The sequence below is a fragment of the Dipodomys ordii genome, unplaced genomic scaffold (assembly GCF_000151885.1).
Source record: "Dipodomys ordii isolate 6190 unplaced genomic scaffold, Dord_2.0 Scaffold17, whole genome shotgun sequence".
Taxonomy (NCBI): domain Eukaryota; kingdom Metazoa; phylum Chordata; class Mammalia; order Rodentia; family Heteromyidae; genus Dipodomys; species Dipodomys ordii.
In genome coordinates, this window is record NW_012267233.1 from 18,288,524 (window position 1) to 18,302,959 (window position 14,436).

Genomic DNA, 14,436 nt, shown 5'->3' on the forward strand with positions numbered 1-14,436 from the left:
GCTGCAATGCTTGGTAAGAAATGTACGCATTATCCTGCCCATGTAATTGTAACCCCTCTGTACAGTATGTTCACAAATAAAATAAAATAAAATTAAAAAAAACAAACAAACTGTGATCCTCAGATCTCAGCCTCCGGAGTAGCTAGGATTATAGGCATGAACCATTGGTGCACAGCTTATTAATTTCAATACTTGTTTTTGTTTATCTGAATTGCTTACTTAAAGGAAAATGTAGTCTTGTTTTATTTTGTCCAAGACCTAGGACTGAACCCGATGTCTGAGACTTGCTAATTTAGCTCATTGGCTGATATTCTGTGATCTGAGCCTGAGCCATGCATCTGGGCCCTTTTTTTGTGCCAGTACCTGGAACTGTCCCTTAGCTTTTGCTCAGGGCTGATAATACTCTAACACTTGAGCTGCAGCTCACTTCCGGCTTTTTTGGTAGTTAATTGGAGAGAAGAGGCTCACAGACTTTCCAAAGCCCAGGCTGGCTTTGAACTGTGAGTCTCAGATCTCAGCCTCCTGTGTAGACATGAGTCATGGGTGTCTGACTACCCAAGAGTTTTTAATTGCACAGAAGTGAAACAGAAAAGGTAGAAATAGTACCAGCTTCTGTTCCCTGTTCTTTCTTCCATCTTGGTTCCTTCAAGAAAGATTGTCTCCACTTTGGTCTTGTTTATTCTTAAGATAGTTGTGACTTGGGGCAGACAATGGAATTAATGGCTCATTCCTGGATAGTAACTTAGCCATCTCATGTCCTTTGAGGTACTGGAAAAGGTTGTGTAGAGTCAAAGCTCAGATTTGACTATAAAGGGAGATAAACATTATAAGTAACTCCTATCTGTGACCAGCTGTTTGCCAGTACCCTCTTTTCTACATTTCTTAAAGAAATCTATTAATTTTATCAGATGAGCAGAAAAGCTCCAAAGCTATGTACATATGACCATATAAAATGATGCTAAGGGAAACAAACCCCAAGATATGGACACAAGAGATCTTTCTTTGTTGCTGTTGTTTTTAATGTATTATGTGATTTTTTTTTTGGTTGGTCATTGGGCCTGAACTCTGGGCCTGGGCACTGTCCCTCAGCTCTTTAGCTCAAGGATAGCGCTCTACCACTTGAGCCACAGTGCCACTTCTGGCTTTTTCTGCTTATGTGGTTCTGAGGAATCGAACCCAGGGCCTCATGCATGCTAGGCAAGCACTCTACCACTGAGCCACCTTCCCAGCCCCTGTATTATGTGATTTTTTTGTTTACTCTGTAGGTTCTTCCCCCCATGATATATTCCCTCGTCACTGTGCTTGATTTTGGTACCCTGCATCTTGTATATACATTTGTCTAATTTGGGGAGGGAAAGGGAATAACAAAATGCTGAAACAAGAACACAGGATGACCCATTGCAACACTGACACCCACAAGACAGTATATTGGAAATGAACTCTACAGCTTTGGGCGGGGGAGGGGGAGAGGTGGGGAGGTGTGAGCGAGGTTGGGGACAGGGAAGATGGGGAAAGGATAGTGGGAGAACAACAAGGGAAGGGGTACCAGTGCTCTATGAGAATTTACTCACTACCTTACTCATATAACTGTAACCCTCTGTACAACATCTTTATAAGAAAATTAAATTAAAAAAAAGAAACCTATTAATTTGGTGAATGCAATGGCCAGAGGGAGGGTAGATCTATTATCTCTTATTTAATTCTTTTAAGATTGAGACAGTGTCAGAGGTTTACTAGGTAAAAAAGTTTAGTGCATAAACTTTTTACCTTCTCAGTATACACTTTCAAAACTCCCTGAAAAACTGAGGCCCCAGAGGAATAAGACTCAGATTGAATTACTTCCATTTGTGAAGGCTTCCTGACATCTCAAAACAAACTCCCCTAGTAACTTTTCTAAATCTCACACAACTTAATGTGAATCAAATTGTATTGTCATTATTTATAAGCTTATCTTTTAGATTGTGAACTCTTTATGCTTGTGTACCTATCCCCCAACATAGAGGCTAATATTTCAGAGGCTTGAATAAATATATATTGAATAAAAGAACTATCAGAAAACATTTAAGAGCAGTTTCAAGGATATCATAAATTTTTTTAAGGTGATGTTATATATTTATCTAAGTCATAGTTATTTATAATAGCCTTTTTTTCCTCTCCTCACAGGACCAGTGTTCCCTTTCAACTTTCAAAATGAATATCCATGCAACACTCAGTGCTTACAAAGTGGAGTTAGCAGAGTAAGTCCTAGGAATAGTAATAAAAATGATCCCAGGGGTGTACCTTTGTAGGTATCTTTGCAGGCTTACTCTGTTACAGGTTCAAATCCCAGCATGTTTGTGTGCATGTGTGCACATGTAAAATAAAAGGAAATATTAAAATTTATAGGCTGGAAAATAACAGTTCTTGGATTGCTTCTTTATGATAGATACTATACTTTATAAATTGACCATTAACTTATGATAACTTTTAAAGCTGTGTTAAAGACAATATGTCAAATATATACCTAGCATTTCCAGATTTAAACTTTTTGTTGCTGTTGTTGGTTATGGAGTGTGAAGTCAGGGCCTGGACACTGTCCTTGAGCTTTTTTGCTAAAGGCTACCACTTTGAGCCACAGTGTCACTTCTGGTTTTTCTTGTGGTTAATTAGAGATAATTGTCTCACATACTTTTCTGCCTGGGCTAGCTTCAAACTGCAATCCTCAGAACTCAGCCTCCGGAGGAGCTATGGTTACAGGTCTGAAACATGGGTACCCAGCACATTTTTCAATATTGATTTAAAAAAATTTTAAAGAATAACCTGATATGATTATAAATTCTTTCAGGAGAACTTGCTTGTTTTTGTACTGATACCAAGGCTTGAACTTAAGGCCTGCACACCCACTCAGCTTTCAGTATCATAAACTGTTTTTTCTTGGCTGCCTTCAGTTCTACAGATCTCAGCCTCCTAAAGAGCTAGAGTTATAGGCATGAGCACCATTACCCCAATTTTGTATATCTTTCTCTAATTCTATTTGCCACCAGTTTCATTGATAACTATCCCATTTTTATTTTGTACATGAATATATTTGATTTTTGCTACAATGAATAGAATTCTTCTGTTTTACAATTTATATAAATACTACTGTACATTTACTTATTTTTGAGATTTACATTAGTTTATATTAAAATTAAATTTTTCACTAAGTAAATTATTTACACAGTATAAAATTCAAAATATAGTGTTTTAATAAAAATTTTTTCATCCAGTCTGTATCTCCTAATCACATATTTCCTCTTAACAGAAGTAGCCATTCTAATCCAGATACTTTGAGAATTCACAAGCATTAGTGTATTTGTAAATGTAATATGAGGCAGCTTTACAGTGAATAAAACAGTTCTATGAATGCTGATGTAAAAAATACTTTATGTGAATATACCACATTTTTGTTCTATTTTTGTATTGATGAACACTTGTTCTTAATTTATAATAAATGCTACATTAACTATCCACCTGTATCTTTCATTTTGTCCAAGTTTGATAGGTTCTGTGACATTACTAGGTGATTTACTAGTAATTTACTAGGTTAAATTTACTAATAATTTACTAGGTTTAAACAGTGTGTTTACATTGTTTTATTGGATACTGCCAGTTACTTTCTAAAGTGATTATATATACTGTGCATAAGAGCTCTGATTTATCCATCTCCCTGTCAGCCTTCAATATTTTTTTTCTGGCTCTTTTGTGAACTTTAAATTCTACCTCTTTGTTGCTTGAGAAGTTTTCAGATGTTATGAGCGACCATTTAAATTATTTTTTTTTGTGAATTGCCAATTCATATCATTGGATCATTTTTCATGTGTTGCCTTTTTCTTCTTATTTTTTTCTTTTTTTGTTGGTCATGGGCCTGATCTCTGGGTCTGGGTGCTATCCCTCAGCTCTTCAGCTCAAGGCTAGCACTCTACCACTTGAGCCACTTCTGGCTTTTTCTGCTTATATGGTTCTGAGGAATCACACCCCTGGCCTCATGCATGCAAGGCAAGCACTTTACCACTGAGCCACCTTCCCAAGCCCCTTTTTCTTAATTTATATGCTCTTATAATAATATATTCTTAATTCTAATCTTATATACACAGCAAATGTTTTCTTTTTTAGGAATATGATTTGTGAAAGAGTTGTCTTGCACAGGTGTCTGTTTTATATTTTTATTTTTGATACAAAGCATAGTGATATGTCACAGCTAGTCTTTTTTGCGGGGGGAAGGGGTACCGGTCCCGAGGCTTGAACTCAGGGCCTGGGCACTGTCTCTGAGCTCTTTTTGCTCAGGGCTAGCACTGTACTACTTGTGCCACAGCTCTACTTCTGGATTTTTGGTAGTCTATTGAAGATTAGAGTCTCATGGTTTTCTATCTGAGTTGGTTTTGAACTGCTGTTCTTAGATCTTAACCTCCTGAGTAGCTAGGATTACAGGCATGAAACTGGTTCCCTCCCATGTATTTTCAGTTTTTAATATGTACAGATATGATAGTACAATCTTATATTGGAGTTTGATTTTAAATCTAGCACTTGAGTGCTATTACCTAGTTAAATGTTCATCTGCTAAAATTTTCATTCTTAGAATGCTTTATTTCAGTTAATTTACTCTTAATAGTTACAAAATATTGTGAAGAACCAAACCATTTCCTATTTTTTATCTTTACTCAAAATCAACTTCTGAATTTTTGTTTTTATTTTAAAACATAATTTTATTATTATTATGGTGTTGTACAGAGGGGATAACAATTCACAATTCATGTAATGTGTACTTTTCTCTTTGGACAGTGTCATTCCTTCTGATTTTTGTTTCTTATCAATTATTTTGATGTCTCAGTAGTTGACAGTTACAGTATCAGATAATGAATCCTCCTTCTTTTAGACAGTTTACGTTGGTAGCAATTGAAGAAAGTTAAGGAACAGCTTACAACCTGCCAACAGAGATGTTCATTTTGAAGACTGATGTCTCCAAAGAAATTGACCTTAAAGAATTATGATGTGGACTGTTTGCGAATTAGCTTGTATCAGTACAAGAGGAAGTAATCTTTTAGGGGTGGATTGTATTGGTCAAGTTTATAAAACTGATTATATAATCAGAAAACCATTTATTTTATAATGAGAAATCTTGCTGTTTTGTTCTCTGGTATTCTCTAGTTTGGGATAACTAGTTATTTTCTGCTTGTAGGAAGGTTGATGGGGATCTAACTTGTGATCATAGTATATCTTGATGATCATGAAATCAGAATAGAAGTTAAAAATAAGTTTAAAAATTCCATCAGATCAGCTACGCACTGTTGGTTTATACATGAAATCCTAGCTATTCAGGAGGCTGATACCTGGAGAATTTAAAACCAGCTCAGACAGAAATGTCCATGAGTTCCCCCCATTTCAAAAATAACCAGTAAAAAGCAGGACTGGAAGCATGGCCCAAGTGGTTTAGGACCTGACTACTATCAAGCAAGCTGAGTGAGTATGAGGGCTGACTTAGTACTTTCAAAAAAAAGGTCATCAGACCATTTTAGCCAATCTTAAAATATAGTCCTGGAACAACTGGATAAAAGAATCATCAGTACATTCAGTGCATATATGTTTCTGCTTTTCTTTGTGTCATTGTCTTCTATTTCCATTGCCAGTTTTACCTAAAAGTTATTCCACATATAACTCAACATCAAGATCTTCTTCATGTGAGATTCTAAGAGCAAATATTCTAGTATTTGTAGATAAAACACTTTAATAAGCTAATAAACGTGACTCTGAGATTCTCTATGTTTAGGACCAATATAATTCACCCTTGGTATCATGTTCCTTTTCAAAAATAGTTATACTCTCTGATCCATGCCTATAATTTCAGCACCCAGTAGGTTGAGACACGGACAACTCTTAAATTTGAGTCTGGGCTAGATAATGAGATCCTATCTCAAAAAATAAGCATAATCTGATAAAAATTAATGTGAATATACTCATTTTAATAAGCTTATCATTTAATGATTGCTTATACTTTGGCTCCAAATATTTCCTGGTTAATGTAGGAAAATTATCTCTCAGTGATAAAAATAGGTTAATTTGTAAGTTTTAAGCCTGTGTTAAATGCATTTTTTTGTTGAACAGTGTAAGACGAATGGAATGCAAGCCTTTTCTCAAGGTCTTAATGAACAACAGCAACATCAGTCTCCAGTTAAAAAAGGTAAAATTTTATGATAATTCCCCAATTTTATCAGAGTGAATTAGTGCTTATATAAAGTCAACATTACTTTCTTGCTTAGCTACAAACTTATATACATAATAAATGTTACTATAATCTTTTAGGTTGATTTTGGACTCTTAACCACTGTATTGATTTGGCTACTCAAAAGGAAATCTGATTATACTGGATAAACTATGGCTTAAAACAAGATGAAAGTTTATTTACATACCATGTAAAATTCTAAGCTTGTGCACTGAGTGGCTCTGCTTTGTGATATACTTTTGCCCTAGTATTCTCTGTCTCGTTATGCCACTGAAAACATGTAATTTCCATAAGAGAGTTAAAGATAGCTGCCTCTGTTCCTGACCTCAGGTCTTCTAGCTATCAGAAAGAAAGAGGAAAGGAAGTTTCTGAAGTTAAAATTGTAATTAGACATGGAATTTGGGGTTGCCAATTCTTTTCTTTCATCATTTCAATACTATTGTGTCTCCTATCTTCTTGTCCAGCATATGATGGTCTATTATGTTGATAGCTATTAATGAACCTTTCTGATAAGAAATTGGTATATGTTTGACTCATTGCTTACCTTGAAGATGATGGGTCAGTAGTGTGTCTCCTATTACTACAGAGTACTCCCTATTCACACTAAAAGCATAATGTATATTTCTTGAGTTGAATTAATTTTTATTGGATTAAAATTTTGTATTGATTGAGATTAGTTAGGCTCATGTTAGGGCCCATTTGGTGGTAACTGAATGGACAATTGATAATGCTGCTGTTATAATTTATAGTAGCAGTTCGTTTTACTATACCCAAATTACCAGTTTTCTCTTTCTTAATTTCCTTTCCATGTTAAAGGAAAATTAGAAGTGGCAGATGTTTTTCAATGTGTCTTCTCCCACTCCTTTTTGCATAGATACTATCCATCATTTTATAAAATAATGAACAGTTCAAGGACATCCAGAAAGAAATTAGCCAAAAAGTGATCTAGAAACTGTTATGTTTTATAACATTACATTTAATATTTAATATCTACAGAGAGAATTAAATACAGCAGAGATTTCCTGTTGAAGCTCTCAAGTGTTTCCATCTGCAGAAAAAAACCAGACTTTTTGCCTGATCATCCCATTGTACTTCAGAAACCAGTAAGTACTTTAAAAGTTTGTATTGTAAAAATTGAATTTTGAATATCTGTCTTCAACATTTTTTTGTCGGTTGTGGGGCTTGAACTCTGGGCCTGGGCACTATCCCTGAGCTCTTCAGCTCAAGGCTAGTGCTCTACTACTTGAGCCACAGTACCACTTCCAGTTTATGAGTGGCTTATTGGAGAAAAGAGTCTCTCACAAACATTGCTGTTAGGGCTGGCTTTGAACTGATATCCTCAGATCTCAGCCTCCTGAGTAGCCAGGATTACAGGTGTGAGCCACTGGTGTCTAGCTGTCTTCAACATTTTTATTTGATTATATCTGCAGATAGTGATCTTTTCATATTGCTATATTCATAAAGTTAATTATCTGAAAGAGAAAATCTAAATGTATAACATAACCAGTTATAAAATAATTATCACTTATGGAATAGAATGGAATAGTTATATTTTGCTTATGAAATATTATTCTGTTAATGACTCATGAAAATGCCATCTTATACTCTAAAAGTTCTATTTTGTTAAGTTCTACAATCTCAATCTTAGATTTATTCTATTGCTTTCTGTGAGGTTGAATTTTACTTTTCTTGTATGGATAACCCCATATTCTGGCAGTATTTATTGAACGGATATGTCTATAACATCTTTGGAGTAATACATTCATTGTGTGTGCACTGTATTCTGTTCAGTTGGTATTTGGTAGGCTGTATAAAGATGTAGACTCAGGGCTTCACCCTTGCTTTTGCAGGCAGTCTATCAGTTGAGCGATACCTCCAGCCATTTTAGCTCTGGTTATTTTTCAGTTTCACTTTTTTACCTAGGCTCTCTTGTACTGTGGTTCTGCTATTTATCCTTTCCACCATAGTTAGCATGACAGGTACACTTGACACTACCCAGATATTGGTTGAAATGGGATTGTTTGAATTTTTTGACTAGGCTGACCTCAAACCATGACCCTCCTAATCACTGCCTCATGAATAGCTAGGATTGCAGGTCTGAGTATCTGAGTATTTTATACATTAAAGCATGCCATTCCAGTTATTTCTTCAACATATCCTTGTTGTTTGCCTTCTATATTTCTATATTTCTGTGTCAAGTCATCAAATCCATCAAAATATACATACAAATATACTTGTTAGGATATTTTTTAGGATTTAGGTTTTGCATGAAATTGTATCACCATTTTGTGTATTTGTGGTCTAAATGAACAAATCACTTAGCCTTCTTGTGTCACAATTTTGCAATTGCAAATAAGAATGATTATCTTTGGCAGTTAGGATTATATAAAATTACATATGAGAACATTTAGCAGGATGCCTATTTCTATCATTATGAACTCAGTAAGTGATTTTTTTGTTGATGGAATTGAAGATTGAACTCAGGGCCTCATCATTGCTAGCTGGGTACTCTACCATATGAGCCACACCTCTAGCTTCAGTAAATTATTTTTCTGTGTGTGTGTGTGTGTGTGTGTGTGTGTGTGTGCGCGTGTGTGCGCGTGCGTGCATGCTGATCCCTTGTACTCAGGGTCTGGGTGCTGTCTCTGAGTTGTTTTTGTTCAAAGCTAGTGCTCTGTCACTTGAGCTGCAGCCCCTTGAGCTATAGCCCCATTTGCCAGCTTTTTGGTAGTCTATTGGAGTCTCATGGTGTTTCCTGCCCAGGTTGGCTTCAAACTGTGATCCTCATATCTCAGCCTCCTGAGTAGCTAGGATTGTAGTCAGGAGCCACTAGCACTTGGCAGTAGATGATGGTTTTTATTCTTTATTCTTCTGTTCTAACACTTGGCTATAGTTTTTAATAGTTTTCATAAACACTATTTAGGTAAAGTCAACTAGAATTTTATTGAGATGAGACACATTGTTATACTGAGAATTGCTGAAATTGAGATAGAGTACTAGCTCCTATTTTTGGAATTATAAACTTCAGAATTCCATAGCATCTATTTCATGTTACAATTTGTATAAATTATATATTACTTAAATTTTATATTAACATTTATTTCATAATTTAACTTCCTAAGAACTTAGAGACCATTATCTAGTTCTTGTTAAAATGAATGAAATCAGCAACTAAAATTTTTCATAATACCTCTCAGGAATATTTAATAAGAGAAAAATGTACTTGATGATATTTTAAATTTTTCTCTTCTTTGTATTGAGAATGGTTTGTGAGAATGAATATAAGAATATAATCACTTTTTTATTTTTAGACTTTAACACTTTATTTTGCAAATAAAAGTTGGAGATACACTTTATTTTGCCCAAACATATGTTACAATTAGGTTTTCTTTTGCTTAATATGTTAATAACATTTATAAAACTAGGTATCACAGAAACAGAACAAATTTAAAACACTGTATGATGCATTTAAAAATGAATTACATGTTTATTGAACCACTAAACAATAAAAAGTTTATTAACTAATTTAATAGTTCCTATACTAACATGCATTTAGCTCTGTAAACACTACATAGGTTCACAGTATTTGATTTGATAAACCAATTTGTAAAAACGATAGTTTAATCAATAAATTTACTCTCTTCTATATTACAGGAAAACAACCAAAGTTTTAAGTAGCATTTTAAGAACAGATGAATTTGAAGATAAAGAATTATTCGTTTTATATTTTGGACACCTGCAAATGAAGTGGATCTAATAACAATAACTGTAATGGACTGTGACAATTCAATTTATTTTTAATTTTGATGGTTGGCTATTTGGCTTCTCCTAAAATGAGAAAAATATTTTAAACTATAAAGAATTTTCTAATCAGTTTCAGCTTTGCAGGCAGTTTCCTGCAAAAATTGGGAAGTAACACTGGAAAGTAGGAATTTGGTTAGTGAAGTGGGAAGACTGTGAATTTATTATTTGCATGCTACTTGCAAGTTTTTCTTTTTCATCACTTGTAATAATGGAATGGAAATGTAAGCTGTAAAGATTCTCAAATATAAAGTATTTGCTACGATGTATATCTGGTACATAATTTCTCGTTGCTTTTAAAATTGCTTTTGTTCTTTTTCCCACTAATTTTATACCAGCACTTCAACAGATCATTACGATCACTCCAGAGGCTTAGAATAATTCAGGATGTTCAATAGTTATCAGTAACAGAAGAATTGTTAAGATATTTATTTTGAAATATATGATTGGCTTCTAGGTTTCAAATAATAACATTGTCTTAGATTCATAGCTACTAGCAGAATTTGACAATTGGAAAACAACAGTAGTGAATGAACCTGAAGTTTAAATAATTGCTACTTACATCACTAATCAGATTATATAAATAGTGGAAGTTGAACAATTGCAAAATAAAAATATTTTTAGTTCCAAAAGAGGGAAAATGTTGGCATTTGAAAATAACTGAGGTTCATTAAGTTTCAGCTCTATAATTAATAACAAGAACATATGGATAAGGAATTTGGGGGTTCAAACTTTTATTTCCTAGAAATTTGATACAAGTCTATATTTTTCACTCTGGATGATACTGTTATCTAAAAAAAATGAAGTTACTTCCAGAAGAATGTAAAAATTGCTGATAGAAAGGTAAGTATAAAGTCTCTACTTCTTTCAGATCCCTGGGTCTACTGGCAAGGCATTCAAGGTCATCAGTAGGCAGAAAGTTTACTTTTCACTGAATGTGAATGCCTAAAGCCAATACCTTTTTCTTCACTGGTTTGGGAGTTAGTTTTCCAGATTTCACTTTTAGTCCATGGTAGATTTCCCTTCTTGGTCTTTTAGTACTTTGTAGTACTTTGTAGTACTTTTAGTACTTGGTTTTTCATTACTTGGTTCTGCAGAGAGAGGATTTTTTTTTAAAGAAAGAAAATCTTTTCATTAACCATAAATTTATTGCTTATTTTAAAATGAGATATTTAGGGTCCTTTTTTAAAAATTTGTGTTTTGTCCCTACTATTTTCCTTGTATAACATAGATTTCAGTATATATGTATATATGTGAAAATGCACACACATACACATTTACACACTCCTACAAACATACACAAAAATATATGTATAATAGCTGGTGTCAGAATTACCATAGAATAAATTGTTTTGCTTTTATATTTGCCTATTCTCAAGTCCTTTTGATTCTAGTTTTAAAATTTTGTTAGAATAATTCCAATATTCAGTCTAATTCCAATTTTTCCAGTATTCAGTCTAGAGAGCTTTTCCATTTAGCACAGTTATCAGCCAGAAGCTCTTTCCAGTTACTCTACCATAAAACTATTTTGGAAACTACCTAGACTTCATATACTTTTCTAGTTGGACACTGAAGTGGGCCAACTAATACAATATTTAGTATGTTCTAATTTATGTTTTTGAAAAAAGACTTGTATAATTTTATTTTTAAAATAAATTTATAGCCAACATTTTCAAGAAAACTCTGTAAAAAAACCCACTTAGGTTTCAGTCTTTTGAGCCATTCTTACTATGTTTAATCAGATTGAGACTGTAAAGACTGTTTTGTTACCTACTTGCCTTTGTACACATGTATAACTTGTTTAAATAATCACTGTACAACTCCATTATTGTTCTTTGCTTTGTAAATATTAAAAGAGTTGAGCCAGGTGCTGTTTTATAGTTCTTGTCATCTTCAGAGTTTAACAAAGACATATGCACACATGTAGACACATTTCTGTGTGTTTGTATGTGTGAAATATTGCTACAGAAGCTACGAAATACTCTTTTTTTTATTGAAGCTGAATAAGATCTGAAGACATAGAAAATTGTTCAGTAAAAGTCAACGTTCCATAACTGAAAAAGTTAGAAAATACTTTAGGCCAAATTTTATATTTATGAAGAAGAATTTTATTTCAGTCTTCCTTTTCCTTTCACATTGTTTACACATTAAAGAAAACTTTACAATTCTCCTTTTTGAAGGGCCATCCTCTCAAAGGAATTTGGACTAGAGAATAATGGGGAACATTTCTGTATGTATTTTCCTTAACAATGTTTATAGCCAAAAGAAATGCTTATTAAAATATTTGCAAAGAAGAGTAAAGTATGCAGTTTTATGTCACTTGTAATCATTTTCATGTAGAAATTAGAGAATATATATCTTTTCCCTTGAGGTTTTGTGTTTGTTTTGTATTACCTCTTTATTTATTTGGGTTAAAATTTTCAAGTACTATATATTTATAAATTCTTACTAAAGAATTTAACACTTTTTATAAGAAAAGTCAACTGTCTGATAATACACCAAAAGCATATGCCTAAAATTTGAATCAGATTTCTTCAAAGTAAATCTTTTTCTTTGCTTGATAATGTTTTACTTGCATAAAGAGAATTGTGATGATAATCAATGCTATAGAAATAATATTACTACATAGTACTCTCACATCACAAAATTGTTCACTTGAGAAAAACCAGTTTTATCTGACAGATAGAAAGCTGATAACCACAATTGGATTTTATGCCTGTGTAATAATTTTTAAAGTAAGGTAACAGAATAGACATGAGATCATGTAACTAAAGTAGAATAGACTTTAAGGAAAAATGTTTAATAGGTTTAACCCTTTATTACATATAACACTCAACTAAAGATGTCCTATGACATAGTACTCTAAAAGTTTCAATTTTAAGTAATTTTTCTTTATCATAATTTCACAGTTTTGTAATGTTACATACACAACTCTTCACATTTAGAATTTTGCCACTACATTATTTTAGGTTGATTATAGTGCAGTAAAGCAATTAGCATCAAATATTTAGAGAAGTGTAGTGAGCTTTGAAAATTGAGCTAAAATTCACATAAAGGAGAGTTATAGCTTATACTTTTGAAGAATACACTTGCAGTATATATACCAAATAAAAGTACACAGTAGATCAACAACCACAAACAATTTTCTAATTGACAGTTTTGATAATACCACTTGTTTGCACTGGGAACTATAAAGAAAATGCCTAGGAACATCTAATTGTTGTTCAGGATCCACCATGAAGCTGAAAAGAAAAAAATATTTTTAATAATGAAGCTTTTAGTATATATGTACATATGTGAGTATACACATACACATTTGCACATATTCTCACAAACATACACCAAAATATATGCATTAAAGCTGGTGTTAGAATTATCATAGAGTAAGTTCAATAACAACTTTCAGGGCAAAGGAAAGTGTGAATTGTAGAGAGAGCATTACTGTACCTTTAATCTTCATAATTGTTTTTCTAGTCAGTATTTACAGACTGAGATGACACTGAATTCTCCCTAAGGAACTGTTATCTTTTGACTATTTTAGTAAGTATTCAAAGAATTTTTTGTTATATATGAATTGAGCTTATCTTGGCAATGAGATTATAAATGGTCTGATGGTAAAATCACATTGTTGTTGATCTGCGCAATACAAGTATTAATTAGGAAATACAACATGTAAGATACTGGTATACATAGATTTCAGAAAGACTGAGTATAAGTTGAGTGTACTTTAAATAATATTTTTACCTACATCCTAACACTGGAAATAGTTTTCCTAAACACAATATCCCAAACACAGACCCATAGCAAGGAAATGCGCTGGTGGAATGATGTAAGAAACAAATAGGAAGAAATAAAATTTGCTTCCAAAGCTGTTAGCTTGTGGACAGCAGTATTTTGCTTCCTTGTGTATGCTCTTTTCCCATACATGTAGGACTTTCATTCTCTTATGGCCAAGAGTTATCTTGTCTGGAGTTCTTAAGTTCTTTTTTTTTAAATTTTTTTATTTTGTGAAAATACTGTACAGGGGGCAAGATAATGAGTACATTTCTTGTAAAGCATTGTAGTCTCCTCCTTTGTTTCCCCTTCCCATCCCTTCCCATCCTCTCCCCGCACCCTCACACAATTGTTCCCCCCCACCAAAGTTGTAAAGTTCGTTTTCGACATAACGACTTGTACTTCTCATTGTTGCAATGGGTCCACCTGTATCCCTGAAAGAACATACAACCATCCAAGAGAAGTCCAAGAAATATGATAGATTTATCCAACACTTGGAATATACCATCAGAAGGCCAAATCTGAGGATAATGGGTGTAGAGGAGCACCTAGAAACAGAAGTTAATGGTCTAGGAAATTTGTTTAACAGGATCCTAGCAGAGAACTTCCCAAACATGCGAAAA

The 14,436-nt window shown here is 33.4% G+C and overlaps 2 protein-coding genes across 2 annotated transcripts in view; one reads left to right on the top strand and one right to left on the bottom strand.

Annotated features, from left to right (window-relative positions):
- Positions 1 to 11,907, top strand: part of LOC105982763 (chromosome unknown open reading frame, human C8orf88) — a 20,654-nt gene extending 8,747 nt beyond the window's left edge. The window contains exons 3-6 of the mRNA XM_013012438.1: positions 2,164 to 2,237; positions 6,121 to 6,196; positions 7,235 to 7,341; positions 9,893 to 11,907. Coding sequence (XP_012867892.1) covers positions 2,164 to 2,237; positions 6,121 to 6,196; positions 7,235 to 7,341; positions 9,893 to 9,916 — 281 coding nt within the window. The 3' untranslated portion in view covers positions 9,917 to 11,907. The remainder of the gene's footprint in view (positions 1 to 2,163; positions 2,238 to 6,120; positions 6,197 to 7,234; positions 7,342 to 9,892) is intronic.
- Positions 11,908 to 12,846: 939 nt separating this feature from the next.
- Positions 12,847 to 14,436, bottom strand: part of Necab1 (N-terminal EF-hand calcium binding protein 1) — a 158,751-nt gene continuing 157,161 nt past the window's right edge. The window contains exon 13 of the mRNA XM_013012451.1: positions 12,847 to 13,281. Within this exon, the coding sequence (XP_012867905.1) occupies positions 13,253 to 13,281 (29 nt within the window). The 3' untranslated portion in view covers positions 12,847 to 13,252. The remainder of the gene's footprint in view (positions 13,282 to 14,436) is intronic.